Source organism: Calonectris borealis, chromosome 1 (assembly GCF_964195595.1).
Source record: "Calonectris borealis chromosome 1, bCalBor7.hap1.2, whole genome shotgun sequence".
NCBI lineage: Eukaryota > Metazoa > Chordata > Aves > Procellariiformes > Procellariidae > Calonectris > Calonectris borealis.
This window is the reverse complement of record NC_134312.1, coordinates 74681110-74696999: the sequence shown is the minus strand read 5'-3', so window position 1 is coordinate 74696999 and position 15890 is coordinate 74681110. Positions and strand designations below refer to the sequence as shown.

Genomic DNA, 15890 nt, shown 5'->3' with positions numbered 1-15890 from the left:
CCCTTGATGAAAGGAGTGTGTTTCAACTTGAAATGTTCAGTACCCTTGATGTCTCTATTCCTGTTAACGGTAGCTTCTCCAGAGAGGTGACAGAGCTTAGTTTTAAATCATGTCTCACTTCAGTAAAATACAAATGTGCTTAGACTAGTGTCTCTCGTTGGTCTGCCTGCTCCCAGTGAAATCAGTGGGATGTACAAGTTCTTTGTACTTGTTAAAAACCTCAAAACAAAAGCTAGCTGCTTAACTACTAGAGTAAGCCATATCTTTTAGAAGTGGCTTTCCTCTATGAACTGTAGTAAATCTTAAAAGTAACTTCTAATACTGTGGATATTTAAACAATTAATGCAAAGTTTCTTCTGTTTCTTCTAAAACAAGGTAGCTGAGACATGTACGCATTTATGAAGTGACAAACTTTATGGTTTTTGCTTTCTTTCAGTTTCACAGAAAAAACTGTGCATCTTTATTTTGAGCCTTTCCTGCAAAAATTAAACTTAAGGTTGAGTTCCACAGTAGCATAAGTCTGAAAGAGATCAGTAAGAACGCAGGACTTTTTAACTTTGAACTTTTGTCTTATCGAATGTGAGTTTGCCAAATTTTCTTCATGTGCTACAGATTAGGTATGCTATTGTTGCTGCCCTGTGGTGGCATGCATCGTGCTACTTGTGCACTGACTGGAAGTTTATTGCATCACTTGTTCACATGCATTTCTCCATAGGAGAGTGTCTGATAACAGCCTCATTCTTATCTTGTTAGATTCAATTTCTTATTGTACATAATATTATTTATATCTGGAAGTAAGTTTTAAATGTTAGCTGTACTTAAAAATGCATAATAGCACATAGGTATATTCAAGATGAAATTTGCACATGAAAGAAATTTAAAGTATTTCTTATGTTGATATTTTGCAAGTAGACTTTTACCTGCCATGTTTGCATTTTATGTGGTGGAGGAAGGAAAATCCCCTGAATACAAGCAATATCAAATGTTTGGGGATGTGTGTGTAGGGGGAAGTTCAGGAGGTCAGTTGCTTAGCAGAATATTAACCAGGGTTGGGCTGTGCATTTTGACTGGCTTGTAACTTGCAGGTGTTTCTTCGTAGTACTAAAGCAGCAGTGGGAAATGCAAGCATATACAAGTATATGAATGCCAGTCAAGCAGTGGCAGAAGTTAGTCTGTGACAATATTATAAGATCTTGGCTGCAGCTGCTGTAAAATTTCTTGTCCCTTCAGAGTTCTAGAGAACTCAATTTTCCGTTGCCAACAAGATTTTCCTGGGAGGAGCTTGCCACTCTGCAGGCCATTTTCATGTTGGTTTGTCAGAGCCTAAAAAGGTTTAACCTCGTAATCTTGGTAAGCAGTCCTCTCTTTCTGTGGAAGTAAGGGTAAACTCTGACTTGGAGGATTGTGACTAAGTGATTTTGTTTGTGTTGCGGGATTTAACTTCCATTGTAAGTGCTTAGACAAGATTTATCCATCTGGAAAACATTAATGTGTTAGTATTTCAAATTCGGTAAAGATTAATTGCATAGGTACAAGGAACACTTCTAACAAAGTTGTTCTGTGATAACTTGGTCAGGACACTTATCTGGCAAAGCTATTGTATTTGATACGTGCAATATCCATAAATCTTAAGGAGGCAGATTATTAGACATTAAATCATCAAATATTAACATTATTCTTGATTTACTTTTTTTGAGCTGGAGTTGTGATAGTTAGCATTAAGATGTTTTAAGTCATGCTAAGAAGATTGTTCATTGTAATAGAAGGAATATGTTTTTATTGAGTAAATATGCTGCTAGCCATCAAAAGAATGGGTGTAGAGAGGGAAAAGGGTGCAACTGTGAAAATTACCCTTTTCAGCATAGCAGTGGGAAATGTAAGGTTTTACATTTTAATGTTCTAGTGCGAACAGCTCTTAAGTTAACACATTGCTTCCTTTTCTGATATTTTTAGTAATTTCGCTGGTTTCCCTTAACATGCAAGAGCTCTAGTTTTACCTAATCCATCTTGTTAATGTCTTGACTGTTTGAAGTGTGTAGACATTCTTGAGCAGGTTCAATGCTGTATTACCTTGAGTGAAGCATTTTCCCCAGCTTCACTATAGGTAAATGAAATTTGGAAACATTTGGGGCTGTGTTTGCTGCTTTATCAGTCCTTGTTTACGTAACACTTCATAGTTTCAAGGACTTGAGGATTGTCTGATGGTTTCTTGAGACTAGTTTAAGTCAGCTAAAAAAAGCAACAATTAAGAATAGTCTTGCTTTGTAAGTGTGGTTGGAGGAAGCAGGAAATATCAACATGTTAAAGCAAATACCAACATGTTGCAACATGTTAGTCCACTGTGGTTGCACACTTGTATGAAAATAAACAGGACTGGTTTTTTTAAGTCGGGGAAAAATTGATCTGCTTTCTACATAATTTTAAATAACGGATCCTCTATGATACTCCTTATTTTGAAGGTAAGGGATGCCCTCGTGTGGTAGAAGTTAAAATTGAAATTCTGATATTCAGAGTTTAAAAATAGAAAACTGTAAGCTCTAAGTAATTATTTAAGAGCTTTCTTGAACGAATATTCAAGGAAATCTCATATCATAAAAATCACAGCCTTACTCTGGAATGTCTGAGTGCATACAATGGGGCACAAGTAAGACAGGTGTGTGGTTTTTTTTTTTGGTTTTCCCCCCAAAACTTCGAAGGACACCAAAGGATTAGGGCCGTGACTTCATTTGGTATGGATTCTGATGTTGCTGCTGTGGTGTCTCATAGGTGATGTGCAGTTCATAGACTACGAGTACTCTGGATACAACTACCTGGCTTATGACATTGGAAATCACTTCAATGAATTTGCAGGTAAAAATTGGATTTCTGAGGTAATGTTAAACTGGTTTTATAAAAAAACCTCATTCTTGCACATTCTCTTTTTCTTTGTGTATCTAGATACATGTATATAGCTGTTCATCTGATGGTATCAAAATGTGTTAATGTCTCATCTTGCAGGCTGGTTATGCCTTTCCTTTGCAGTTCTGTTAACCCAGGAATGGGAACATCATGTCCTAAGTTTGGGCAGAGTTAGATAAATACAGAACTCACAGCAGAGACTCAGCCCATGAGTCTCTACATATATATGTAATGAAATACTGCGAATGTATGTTTTACAGCATAGGTATATATTGAGAATACGCTGTGTGGTTCCACAGTTCCAAATGGCAGGCTTATGTGTTTTTTTGGTGGCTTTGCGTGTGTGCGCTAAGTACTTGCCCTTCAGTGGTGTCCTAAAATGAGAAGTAAAGGCTAAGACTTTGTAGTAGGAAAAAGGTGTGATTTTAGGAATAAAGTGCTGATAGGCTCATTCATTTACTAGTTCAAATTTTTTCAGTGAATGCTCATTCCATTTACTCCATAAGAGAGAAATAACCTTGGGTGTATGTTGTGTTATTTCAGAAGATGAGGCAACAGGCAAAACCTACATAATGATTAGTATAGATGGAAAGTGCAGTATGGTGAAATTAGGAGCCATAATCTACCAGTCGTTATTTCACAAACTGAATGTTAAGTCTAGATAACTTAAAAACAATTCAGAGTGTATACTTGGTAATTTAAGTGTTTGGAAAGCAAGTTAAATTCTTTACAAAATATATTTGAGAGCTTTTGATTTTTCATCTGGGACTGCTGAGAGTCTCACTACATCTTTAAGGAGCTAAGTACACTAAGAAAACTAAACACACAAATACTTTTTTTTTTTGGCCTAAGGAAAACAGTTGTGTTTCGCCTCTGCTATTCTCTATCCATCCAGAAAAATCTGATTTTTTTTTTTTTAAAAGCTAAGTTTAAGTGGATCTGACACAGGAAAGAGTTTAGGTGCTAGGTGATTGCACTGTTCATAAAAAATAGACTTAAGGAAAATTCCCAAATGCTCTGGGAATGATAGCTAGTGGAAGTGAACTGTGATCCAGGTTTGGGACTCCTGGGAGACTCTGTATGGCCTGTGACTAAGCATCTCCACTATAGGAAGAAAAATGGGATAAAAAAGAGTGGTTGTGGAGATAAAACTTCTAATTCTACCGATGTGGAAGAGAGAGGTAGACTTCTAATAAATTTTTCATCTCGGAAATACGAGCTTGGTTGGTGACAATATATATATATATATCTGGTTTCAGCTTTGGATATTGTTACATACAAGTCCCTTTTCTTATGAAACGTGTAATATTTGATATGTGGGAGGGCTTTTGTTTCATAATGCAAATGCTTTTTCTTGAGGTTTCTCTCAAAGCCAAACTTGTTGAATTTCAAAATATAAGTAGAACGTGTATGTGGCTGAAAACATATACAGCATAAATCTTTCTGTTATGTTGCATGCTCTGATTTGTGTGTGAGAAATTCTTGCCAACATGTAACTGATAAAATCAGGTCAAAGTAAAAACACTGATGTTTGTCCACATCAATTTGTGCATGTGTGGTGAGGGTGAGGAGGGCGGGGGAAGTAGTCCAATAATATGATTCTAATGGTCTTTTTAGACACCGTAAGGTTCTAATAGGTATTTTCTTTTTCTAGGAGTAAATGAGGTAGACTACAGCCTTTATCCTAACAGAAAATTACAGGAACAATGGCTGAGATCTTATCTTGAGGCCTACAAAGAATATAAAGGATTTGGCACAGAAGTCAGTGAAAAAGAAGTTGAAGTTCTGTATGTCCAAGTCAATCAGTTTGCACTGGTAAATAACAAAATGTTGATTAGAATGTATTAAATGCTATTGAGAAGCCTGCTACTCTATGGACAAATGTAATTGCCAGTTTCTTTCTCTGAGTGCTGTGGTATGTAAAGAAAAACTTCATTAGTCTGTTCTGTGGAAACTTTCTGTTATGTTGTGTGTTAAAAATTCTCTGTAGAATATTCCTAGTGAAAGAGGCAGTCGGTATTCAGAAAACAAGATGAGCTTTTAGCGAGTACTTCTGTTGGCTATTTATTGGTCTGGCAAGTTCCTGAGTTGGCTAGAGCTTATGGTGGGTTTGTGTTGAACTTTTTCTTGTAATGGTAAGAAGACAGAAGAGCAAGGTAGTACTTCATAAAGTCCTATAAATCTTTCGATTTTAAAATCCTTTTAAAAGTAAGATGATAAAATTTTGTTAAACGGGGATACTTTGGGTTTCTTTGTGTTTTTTTTGCCCTCCCCTCAGATAATTAGGTCACTCTAGAGTCTTTCAGTACTACCTTAACTCTTTCCTTGCCTGCAGTGTCTTGGCAAGCAGGAGTTGCTTTCAGATTTGATTTTGGTCACCTTAGTGGTTTAAATTGTAGCAAAGTGCACATGTAGTCTCCTGTGGTTCCCCGGAAGTTCTGCCTTTCTGTAGAGTGTGAGGGCTGTCTAAGTCTGCTCCCTGCTCCTCCTGTATCTTGTGCATTATAAGCTGTCTCCTGCCTGTCAGTCTGTCTTTCCCAGACTTTGGATGTAAAAACTTCACTCCCTTGTTTTTTCCCTTTGAAAGGATGGAGCATGTTCAATTTTGATCTGCCTTCAGAAAATTCCACCTGGCTTTGGTGCCTTGTCCTTCAGGGGGAAAAAACCACATCATTCATGGAGGTAGAATAAGAAGTCAAATAGGTGTGGCATTGAGTCCTTGAATGCCCCAATTATGTATGCTTTTAGAAGCAGTTTGAAGATGTGTTGCCCCCTGCCCCCCATCTCTGTGTGATTTCTGAAGATACTTTACAGGTTCACATTATTTTTGTTACGTTTTCCAACTAGCCCTGATCTTGTTTTGCCTAGAGGATGTAACAGCAAAAGTGCCTTTTACCCAACAGCTAGATAATTTTATTTCGCTTTCTCCTGAAGAAACTATTCATAGGAGGACTAAGGCTAAGAAGCCAGTATGGCCTTATTTCAGTCCTCTTTCTGACTAATACAAGCACACCTCTGTTACGGTAATACCTTCAGTTTTCTCGCAAAAAACTAATGGTTGCAGTGAGGAAATACAGTTCATGTTCTAGAAAGATGATTATTAAACAAGTCCTTAAAAATACCAGCTTGTTTGCTGTTATTCTTTTAAAATCTGTATTATCAATTGTTACTGTTAAATTTAGCTGTCCCATTCATTTAGGTAAGTTAGATCTGCAATTAAGTAGGCTGGTGGTCTGTTGTAAAATATATAGCATTGTTTTGTCAGTTTTAAACTATGGTCGTGCTAATGTTTAAGAGGATAAAGTTCTGTTTAGAGAACAGCTCAAGAACCTGCCTGTAGACCACACATGATGCACAAATACTGCCAAACACTCTTGTGTCAGTTAATGTGGGAAGCTTTATTAAGAGAAAATACGAACTAAAGTTAATGGATGTTGGTGTAAAATACCAAACTGCTTACTATCAGGCAAAGTTATCTAAACTAGAGGTACAAGAAAGATGCACATGTACATACAGTAGTTGCTATTTTAAGGTGTTTTCAGGCATGTGTGTGTGCATGTGTCTTCTACACTTCTGGTAAAGTGTTACATGTAAGCTTCAGGAAGCAATTTAGGTAATTACTGTAAGCAGTTATTTACTTGAACAGAAGTCTGAAGTATATCACTTGTAACCTGGGTGGTCCAGAAATGTCTTCCACAAGGAGACTATCAAGCTCATGGCCTTTACATATATTTGTTCATTTGAAGTATACTAACAATGATATCATTAATGTAATCCATAGTTTCAATCTGAAACTGAACATAGGCCTCCAGACTACTTATCTGAACTCGTAATGGAACGGGTGAGAAATTTGTGTAAATGCTGATGAGTTAGAGGTTCTCTTACATAGCTACAGATCATATCTCTTTGTCCAACTCAGTAGTGAAAGTGAGTTGTAGTTATAATGGCCTAAGGGTTGTAATCAAAGATTCAAAACGAATTTCATATTTGCAGATTTGAATACATGTAGATTAATGTATATTTAATTAGCAACGGTAGAAATGAGGTAGTCATATTTCTGTGGATTTTTTTAACATGGTGTATATAGTTGTACAACAATGTACTTAATAGATGACATTTCATAAATGCAGCATTATTTTTCTTGAAAACGATACATGGAAAGTCAGGAGGCCAATGGATTTACTCCTCCAATTACCAGTAATTAATTCTATAATACTTGTTTACCAATCTCTTTAGTAAAGAGATATCAAATAACTTTACAAAAAGATTGGATTTTGAGAGTTCTCTTGTAGATAACTTTTTGTCTCAATGCGAGAATATGTTTACGTGTTGGATTTTATATAATGTTAATCTTTCACTAATTTTTTTTTTCTTTCAGGCTTCCCACTTCTTTTGGGGATTGTGGGCTCTAATTCAAGCCAAATATTCCACCATTGACTTCGATTTTCTAGGGTAAGTGTACTTGCTACATATAATCATACAATACTTGAGGCTGGAAGGGACCTGTGGGGCCATCTAGTCGAATGCCTCAGCTATCAGAAACTGAGATCTGAGCAACAGACCTAATCTATGTGATCATGCTGTAACTCTTAATTTTTAAGAGAAAACAAGACAGTAAAAGCTGTCTGTGCTTTTTGTTGCTGAAAGTTCTCTAAATTAGTATGTGCCCCTGGGCTAAAACACATAGTATAACAAGGCAAGGAACATACCTGAAAGAGTAAATGTTTTTGGGCGTCGAGTGTTTTTTGTTGGAGAGACAAAGGCATAAAAGCCAAGCTGGTCAGTGTGATGTAGTATGTCAGATGTGAGACCTAGTTTCCAACTGCAAGAGCCAAGCAAGAAATGGGGTTCTTGTACAAAAGAGCTTGTTTATTCTTATTGCATGGAGTGTTGATCTTGGAAATTCCTTACCTTTTTTAAAAAGTCTTTGTAATGCCAATGAATGTTAAGTCTGTTTCCTGAGACACTCGCCAATGGTGTTCTGTTTCAGGTAGATGTGTGTATTTGGCATTTTTTAAAATGGTCTTTCATGGCAACGAGCAGAAGAATTAATCTCTCCATTGGGGTGGACTGGGTGAGATGATAAAATTAATCATTTCGCTTGGTAAAAGATCCTACTTTAGAATTTTTTTCACTGAGTAAGCCAGTTTATTAGGCTTAGTTGTGTCATTTTGTAAATGAGACAAATGTGAATTTCTTCTTGTGATTAATTATTCTCAAGTAGAAGTAATTGTTAGTAACCACTAGATGGCACAAAAAACCAAGTTAAAGCACAGATGGTAGAACCCAAAAACGTGTCAGTTTTGAATACAATGTCATTCTTGCAATGATCAAGATCAGATTTCTTTGGAATTGTAGTTGTCAGATGTTGGACAGTCTATTAAGAATTACTAAACATGAAAACACCACCTTTGATAATCTCGGAACAGCATCTGTTTTGCAAACTGTAGTAAGCTGGGAGTGGGTGGTGGTGGTGAACTGTAACATGGTTGCTCTGTTCTTAATTTCTTCCTGTGGCAGCTGCTAAGGGACAGTGTTGGAAAGAGGGTACTGGGGTAGGTGGACTTTTGACTAGTCCTACCTAGCATAGCTGTTTTCATGTAAGGCATTATCTGCTCTTAACTTCAAATCTCTCTCTCCCTTTGAATAGGTATGCAATTGTTCGGTTTAACCAGTATTTCAAAATGAAGCTGGAGGTCATGACATTAACTCTTCCTGAGTAATGAAGAGGAAGAAACTGACCAAGTGGAGAGACAACCCCTGAATCTTTTCTGAGAACAGATACTGGACAAAAGCTAAACATTTGTTGAAGTTCTGTAATGCTCACTTGGTGGTTCTTGCTTTATAAATAATGCCTCTAAACAGTCCTTCAATGTTAAATTTAATATGAAGAGCATACGTTTTGCTGTTGATATAAAACGGATTAGAAACTTGCTAAATCTATAAAAAGTTGTAGAAATGGCAATTTAATCCTTCTTTGTAATTTAACATATGTTGTATGTGAATTATTTATTATAAGTTTAACATGATTCCATTGCTGCTTTCATCGGTTTTTGTAAAAGTTGGGTGCAGACAGTGAAGTTTTTCCAAAGGATTCATTTAACAACTTATTTTATTGAAGTTGCATTAACTTATATTAAAGAAAACATCGTCAGAGAATATTAACCTTTTAGATGTATACAAGCAAAATAGGAGTGATAATAGATTCGTGAGATCACCAGTGTGCTGTAACTAGGGAAAAAGGTTAGGGTGATCTTTATTTTTTCCCTCTTTTTTTTTTTAAAAAAAAGAAAAAGGTAGCTTTCCATATGATGGTACTTTTCTTTTGTGTAAGAATCAACCAGCTTGCTGAAATGATAAATAACATTTTGATTTTTTCCTTCTTGATGTGTTAAACTGTAGAAATGTGAAAGTTCTGTAGCCATCAGATCCTTTGAGGATATGTACCATCATAGTGTTAGATGGACAATGTACCATCTCTAACTTCTGTGGGAAAGCTGCTTGTTTATTAAGTGTACTTTCAAAGCAAAAGACCACTATTCCGAATCTATATTCCTTTCTGAAACTTGATTCTAAATTTGAACACTATTCTGGTGTCTGGTTTTGATGTGCTTCAGCAGTATCTAGCGCAATGGACTATTGAACTGAAGATTGGTGAACAGAGATCCTGTTGCACTGGGGAGCAAGACACTTAGGTTTACAGTTCGTGTATTGTTGACATCTTTCTGCTTTGTCATCTTCTAACCTTGGATTCTAGTCTTAAATGCTTGGTCCTGTAGTTGCAGATTCTGGTATGTTTCTTTTTTTTTCCTGTAGCAGCAAATTACTTTTCAAAGTCTCCAGTTTTTGAAGGATAATATGGAAAAGTATGTGACTTGAATAATGGGGCTTTGATCATCACACACGTTTTCTTATTTCTTAAAGCTATTATACCAAGAATGGTCTGGATTACAAAATGTGAATTGAAAAGAAAATGTTTACTTAACAGAACAATGTATAAGTTTGAGTGGAAAAGAGGCTTTAAATCTGACAGGGGTGGGGGAGGGGGGCGGGAGGGGAAGAAACCCACAATAGAAAAATAAAACCCAACAATGCAGCGTGGAGTTGGGCAGGCATGTACTCAACTCTGATTATACTCTGAAAAACTTTGCACTTTGGTCACATAAGTGCCCACATGTACAAAGTCTGTGTGTGTGCATATACACGTGCAAACACAAACTTACCTGAAGAGTAAATATTATGGGGAGTCTGTTGTACAGACTCCAGCAAAGATATTTATTCAAAATTGCTTTATAGCACACTGTTGTGTGTGTATGTGTGTGTATGTGTATATACACACACATATATATACATATGTGCTTTACAAAAGTGTGCATTGATTCAGGACAAAGAAAATTGATGTGAATGAAAAACTTTCACCTTGGAAGACCATTTTGAATGGCATTCTGTTATTTTACAAAAGCAAGGTTTGGGATTTTTTTCCTTTTAACTTGTTTATATTCATCTCTGAATGTTTCCAATTTTTTTATTTCCTTCAGTCAAAACCTTAAAAATCATAATACAAATGGGAGAACTGGGGTTTTTTGTAACTTGAAATTAGGTAACCGTTTTCGTTAGCATTTGTTAGCTGGAGGCTACTATACTGGACAAATTTTCTTGGTAGTTAAATAGAAACAAATCGCTAAAATAGACATTTATATTTTCCTTTATAGCAGTTATCAAGGATGTTGCTAGAGCTCATGAAAGCACTGAAGACTTTAATTTTCTGTACTTCATCCCTGTTGACATTATTGACATATGTTGAATAATACCCTGCTGTCTTGATAGTCCCTTTAAGTTCAGCAAGATCTGCTTGGAAGTAAGATTGATAAAGATTTTTGAACTCTTATTACTATTTTCTTCAAGTGGTGGCTTTATTTCTGGCAGTAATTGCTTTGTATTTGTGAAATATTTGAAAAAGGCTGTGAAGTTCACTTGGTCTTGGGAAATCCAACACTTGACAAATCCTAACTTTCCCAACAGTTGGCAATCCACATTCCCTTTTGAGGTACCAGTACTATTTAAGTTTGGAGTCAGTGTCATTTTTTTCAGTAGTATTTTTGTTTGTATAGCTCAAGTAGCAATAACTGTAGGAGTGGAAGCTTGCTTCTGCAGAACCAAAGCTCTTCATGAGTGCAGCTCAATCTCATTCTTGTGGAGTGAAGTTCCACTGAATCCCGTAAAAGCACTTTGAAGCAGATAGTAAATACTGCAAGCTTTTCCTGAGCCACTTCGAAGAAGCACAAGAATTATCACAGGTTACAGTGGTTGACTTTGCAGTACTGGTAGAGGCTTTCATTTTGCATGTTGAAATTCATTTTACACGCTTAAATGCTGCTTTGCATCAGCTTTCTTTCAAGACAAGTGCAGGTTAAAACAATTCCTGATAAGTTCTGAGGAAATACTGTAAAACACTTCCCAAAATGAAATGCCAGTTACCTTGAGCCTTGTTCCACATCCGTTTGAGCCAGTAGCACTCAGATATTCTCACTCGCTAAGGAATATCTGCAGATGTGTTAAGTTTGAAGCAGTAGCTTGCAGTAGCATTGCAGATCATAAGGTAGCTTGAAACTGTGAACACAGGACATTCTGAATGTAAGTTAGGTACTAGAGCACCGAACTAGAGAACATGTACTTGTTTCAATTAATTTATCTCAGTCTTTTTAATAGCAATGTTAAGGTATTGGAAGGAGGACAAAAAAATGACTGAGCTCTAGAAACATCCTTAAGTAGTTTTGACTGTGACTTGCCAAGAAGATCTTCTGTTGCCTTTATGTTAAGCTAAGGGCATGAATGCCAAAATTAGTAATTCTTACTGTAGTTAAACCTATATTGTAAATATAAAGAGGATTATTAGTAATGGCATTCTTGCATAAATAGCATCAAGTCAATAGACCATAGTGGCCTGGTTGCTTTTGTAAAGCAGAATAGTGTGAATTTTTTTCTTCTCATTTCTGCAGTCAGATCTGGCTAATCCATGCCTAATTTCTTAAGTTACCTAAGCATTAGAGACTTCTGAATGATAGCTAGTCTTTTCTCACATAATTTTAATTACCTTCATTTACACCTTTTGATTTGCATTTTAAAAGGACTTACCAAATTTGCATTAACCAGGTCTGACTGTGTATGTATATACAACAGTGTAAATAACCATTTGTAAATTAGTGTGAATTGTACTGTATCTTGCATTTATGGACTTGTGTATTGCATTGTATTCTCTCCTATTTTGTAGAAATTTTGATGTAAAGAAGAAATCTAACTCTGTGTGCAGACTTCTTTTGTTAACCTGACGTGTAACAGAGCATAATAGTTTTATGTTAAGGTATCCATTTACAGCCCTGGGCATCCAGTGTCTTTTTCCCCATTAGCTTTTAGACACCTTGTTCTTGGGAATGATTCTGGGAATAAAGGAATTTATACAGTACTAAAATGAAGAGAAAGTTTATTCTAATAATAAGGGCAAACATTGTGTCAGAGGTACATGTAGTACCTGTGGTATAGGGAAGGCTGTTAAAATTGTTTATTTTAACTTCCAAAAATTTCCTCTACATTCTTGAATGCTGGTGACTTCTGAACATAAGCGTGTTGAAGTACTCTTAAAGTGAGCACTCCTGTGGTGACAGCAATTTGAGTTAGTTGTGGTAGAAGTCCCCCAACTTAAATGTTTTTGGTGGATATAGCCTTATAATAGGATTAGTTGCTAACTTGTAAATGCCTATAATTAATGCCCAAATCGCTAAAATAATTCTGCCAGTCATTTTCCTCAACACTAGAACTGTCGGTAGCCCCTTTAGACTATTTGAAATCTACCTGAGGTATTTTCCCTGTGTGCTGTTCCCTCCACCTCCTCCCCATACCCACAACCCTACTTCATTAGGGGAAACAAGAATATAAAAAGCTTCCTTTCCATACTTAATCATCACTATTTACTTTTTGACTAAAATTGTGGTTGATTTTGTCAGTACATGACTTCTTATTAGAATTTTTTGTGTAGGAAGTCCCTTTCTGAAGAGGCCTTTAATCTTGGAAGCATGGACATAATGAAGCATAGTTTTCCCCAACTGCGTGACTATATTTCATTACTGTTGCCTTTCACTGTCTGTTTTGAACTCTGTAGTGTCCTTCAAGCTGTTAGTTTATTCTTCTTACTGCTGTGTTTAATAACTCTGCTGGAAAATACTGGTGTGCAGATCTCATTGTCCATCTGACAAATTGATCTTGATACCGTTTGTACATCCTGTCAGCTTTGCCTGCACCGGATGAAAGGTACGCATGCTTATCAATGTTGACACTTTAAGTTACTAGAGTCCTGGGAAGTGAGTTTATCAAAGAAGTTAGTCAAGAGGAGGGATGGACTCAGTAAAAGGAAAAGGAAATCATTCACATGGAAACTCAAGCTTAAGCTTTTGATGTGGCAAGGTATTGGATATGCTTATTTACTTGCATGGTTTAAGGACGAGCAAATTGTAAAGGGTAAAGTTTGTTTCAAAATGAAGTTCAGATTTTTTTAAAGCCTTTGATAGCTAACAAAAGCTTATAAAATACTCTTTTGTTACTCCTACCGACAGAAATCTTAAATTTGGGTAACTTTCTGATTAAACAAAACTTTGTTCTATAATCCAGTGGAATATAATCTCTTGCTTGGGGTAGTCCTTCCTGTAGTTTGCAGAGGAGGCTGACCACATCTTACCTGTCTGCGTTTGAGGTGGCTGTCTATTCTTCAGTAGTTTTAATGTTTTTGTATTGTTTACTGTGTTCTTGGATGCCTTCTAAGGTGTGCTAGATTACTAAACTACTGGAATTAGCTACTGTCTCCTATCATCTCTCCCACACCAGACAGCTTGTAATTATAGTAGTAGAACAGAAAGCATTTGATCAAACCTTGAGGTAATGCAAGGCTGATTTGAGCAGTTTTGCAGATGATTCTTCCCCCCCCTTTTTATTTCTGTAGGCTGCAAGCTGATAGTTTTCATTAGTTGTGAAAGATATGAAAAGCCATGACCTTTGGTCTTGTGCAAGGTAGGTGTTCCTGTTAGCCAACCGTGTGACTTTTAAGAAAGGGGCTCTCAGCAGTGAGAAACCACACAAATCCAGGTGGGATGTGTTGGAAGAAACCAAACTTTGTGGCTTGTAGACCTCTGGAGTGGAAAGGAGAATGTGCAAAACGATTGCATGTGCCAGTATGGAGGTGCTCCATCTAAGTGATGTGGTGAGACACTGGAAAAAGCATTGTTTGATTCCTCCCCCCCCCCAAGTGGCTTTTCCAATTGGTCTGATCTGTAGAGATTAAGTTCCTGTGATTAGGAAACCAGTCCACCTGGGGGGAGAGGGAAGAAACATTCCAAAAGATTATTAAAAAAAACCCCTATGCAGTTGATTAATTTGCAACACTTCAGTGTGTGTTGGGCTTTTCTGTGTATTTAATAGTATAGGTGGTGGTCTGCACCAGATTCTTTAATAAAAGGGTTTTATTATTATTGCGAAAAGTCAGAAAACTGACTGGAATGGCCCTGAAGCCTATTATGATCTTAGAACGGGTGGCCAGACTTTACCAGATTACCAAACTTCTGGTTCAAGATTTTATGTTAGGTGTTTCTGTAGCCACCTAAACTTGTTGAGCTGCTGTCTCAGGTTCCCTACGGTGTGGAACTCTAAGTCCTGGACTTCCCAAATATGTTTGATTTGATGCTTATAGAGAGATGACACCGGGAAAACTTTTGGAAATTAAAAGCTGTGTGAACATTTAGAAAGCAAACAAATTACTTGAAGTCTAACAAACTTTGAAAACAAATGGTGAAATAACTTCAGGTACTGCACCAGCCTATTTTTGTGGTATTGCAACTGTGGTTTTTTTAAGTGTTTTTTTCCCACATAGAGATCCATGCAAAACACAAGATGAAAGAGACCATAGAAGAGAAACATGAAAAATGTTGTATACAATGCCATAAAATGCAGTGTGAACTGGGAAAAAAAAATGTTTAAGCTTTTGGTAGTAGTAATTCTTAAGTGTTATCAAAAAATGGTAGGTGTCAAGTCTTCAGTGTATGAAAGAATTTTTTTTTGTGTAGAAATACTCCTTTTAACACTTTGTATCTCAGATGCAGTCTGTGGTAGTTAATCCTGCTTTGTACACAAGTGCTTTGAATAGTCTCAGCACTGAGAATGTATCCAATCTTTCTTAAATATGACTTAAAAGTTAGATTCATTGGTTCTGTCTCAAGCCTCTTAATCCAGCTATCTAAAACCCTTTAAATACTTGCAGAAACAGGGCCGTAGTATATTAGGGATATATTCCATTTTGTGTCATTTTTTGTTTCTGCATATTTTTCAGTGTTCTTTTAAACACGAGTCCATTTATGTCCTGTGAATAAAATAAGCTCAATTTACAAGTAAGCCTTTGTCATTTTCCAGCACTGTCATCTCCCCAAAAGTCCCCATGACCCTTCTTGTATGTTGTGGAGTTTAGATGCGTCATTTATCCATTGGAGTGAATTGTATTTCTTTTGAACTAAATGTTATTGAAGCTATTATAAGGCCTTCTACCACTGATTAAATGAAGCAATGTACCTTTCAAAGAGATTTATATTCTGTAAATAATTTCAAACTGCAACAATAAAGTTTGTTTCTAACTGCACTGCTAGCATATATGGTGATGATTTTGCTTTCCCTAGGTTTGAAAGCACTTGATAATGGAATGCTTAAGAGTTCTTAAAGACTTTTGAATTGTGTTAAAATGCATACCTCTCTCTGGGATTAACAACCCAGCTAAAAATAAATACTTCGAGCCAGTATTTGGCTTGCACAAAGTTAACTCTTTCAAGATGTGCATATTAAATAGGCTTGGTCATTGACCACTAAAATTTCACATCTGGGAGGCAGGAATTAGACGGAACGTGGCTGTCAGTAAGAATTACTACCATCGAGGAATCAGAGGAAAACATGCAAAGTTTTGG

At 36.5% G+C, this 15890-nt stretch overlaps 1 protein-coding gene across 1 annotated transcript in view; it reads left to right on the top strand.

The window, feature by feature from the left end:
• ETNK1 (ethanolamine kinase 1) overlaps positions 1-15571 on the top strand; it is a 34255-nt gene extending 18684 nt beyond the window's left edge. Inside the window, exons 5-8 of the mRNA XM_075160529.1 lie at positions 2767-2850; positions 4553-4713; positions 7277-7350; positions 8549-15571. Coding sequence (XP_075016630.1) covers positions 2767-2850; positions 4553-4713; positions 7277-7350; positions 8549-8621 — 392 coding nt within the window. The 3' untranslated portion in view covers positions 8622-15571. The remainder of the gene's footprint in view (positions 1-2766; positions 2851-4552; positions 4714-7276; positions 7351-8548) is intronic.
• The last annotated feature ends 319 nt before the right edge of the window (positions 15572-15890 follow it).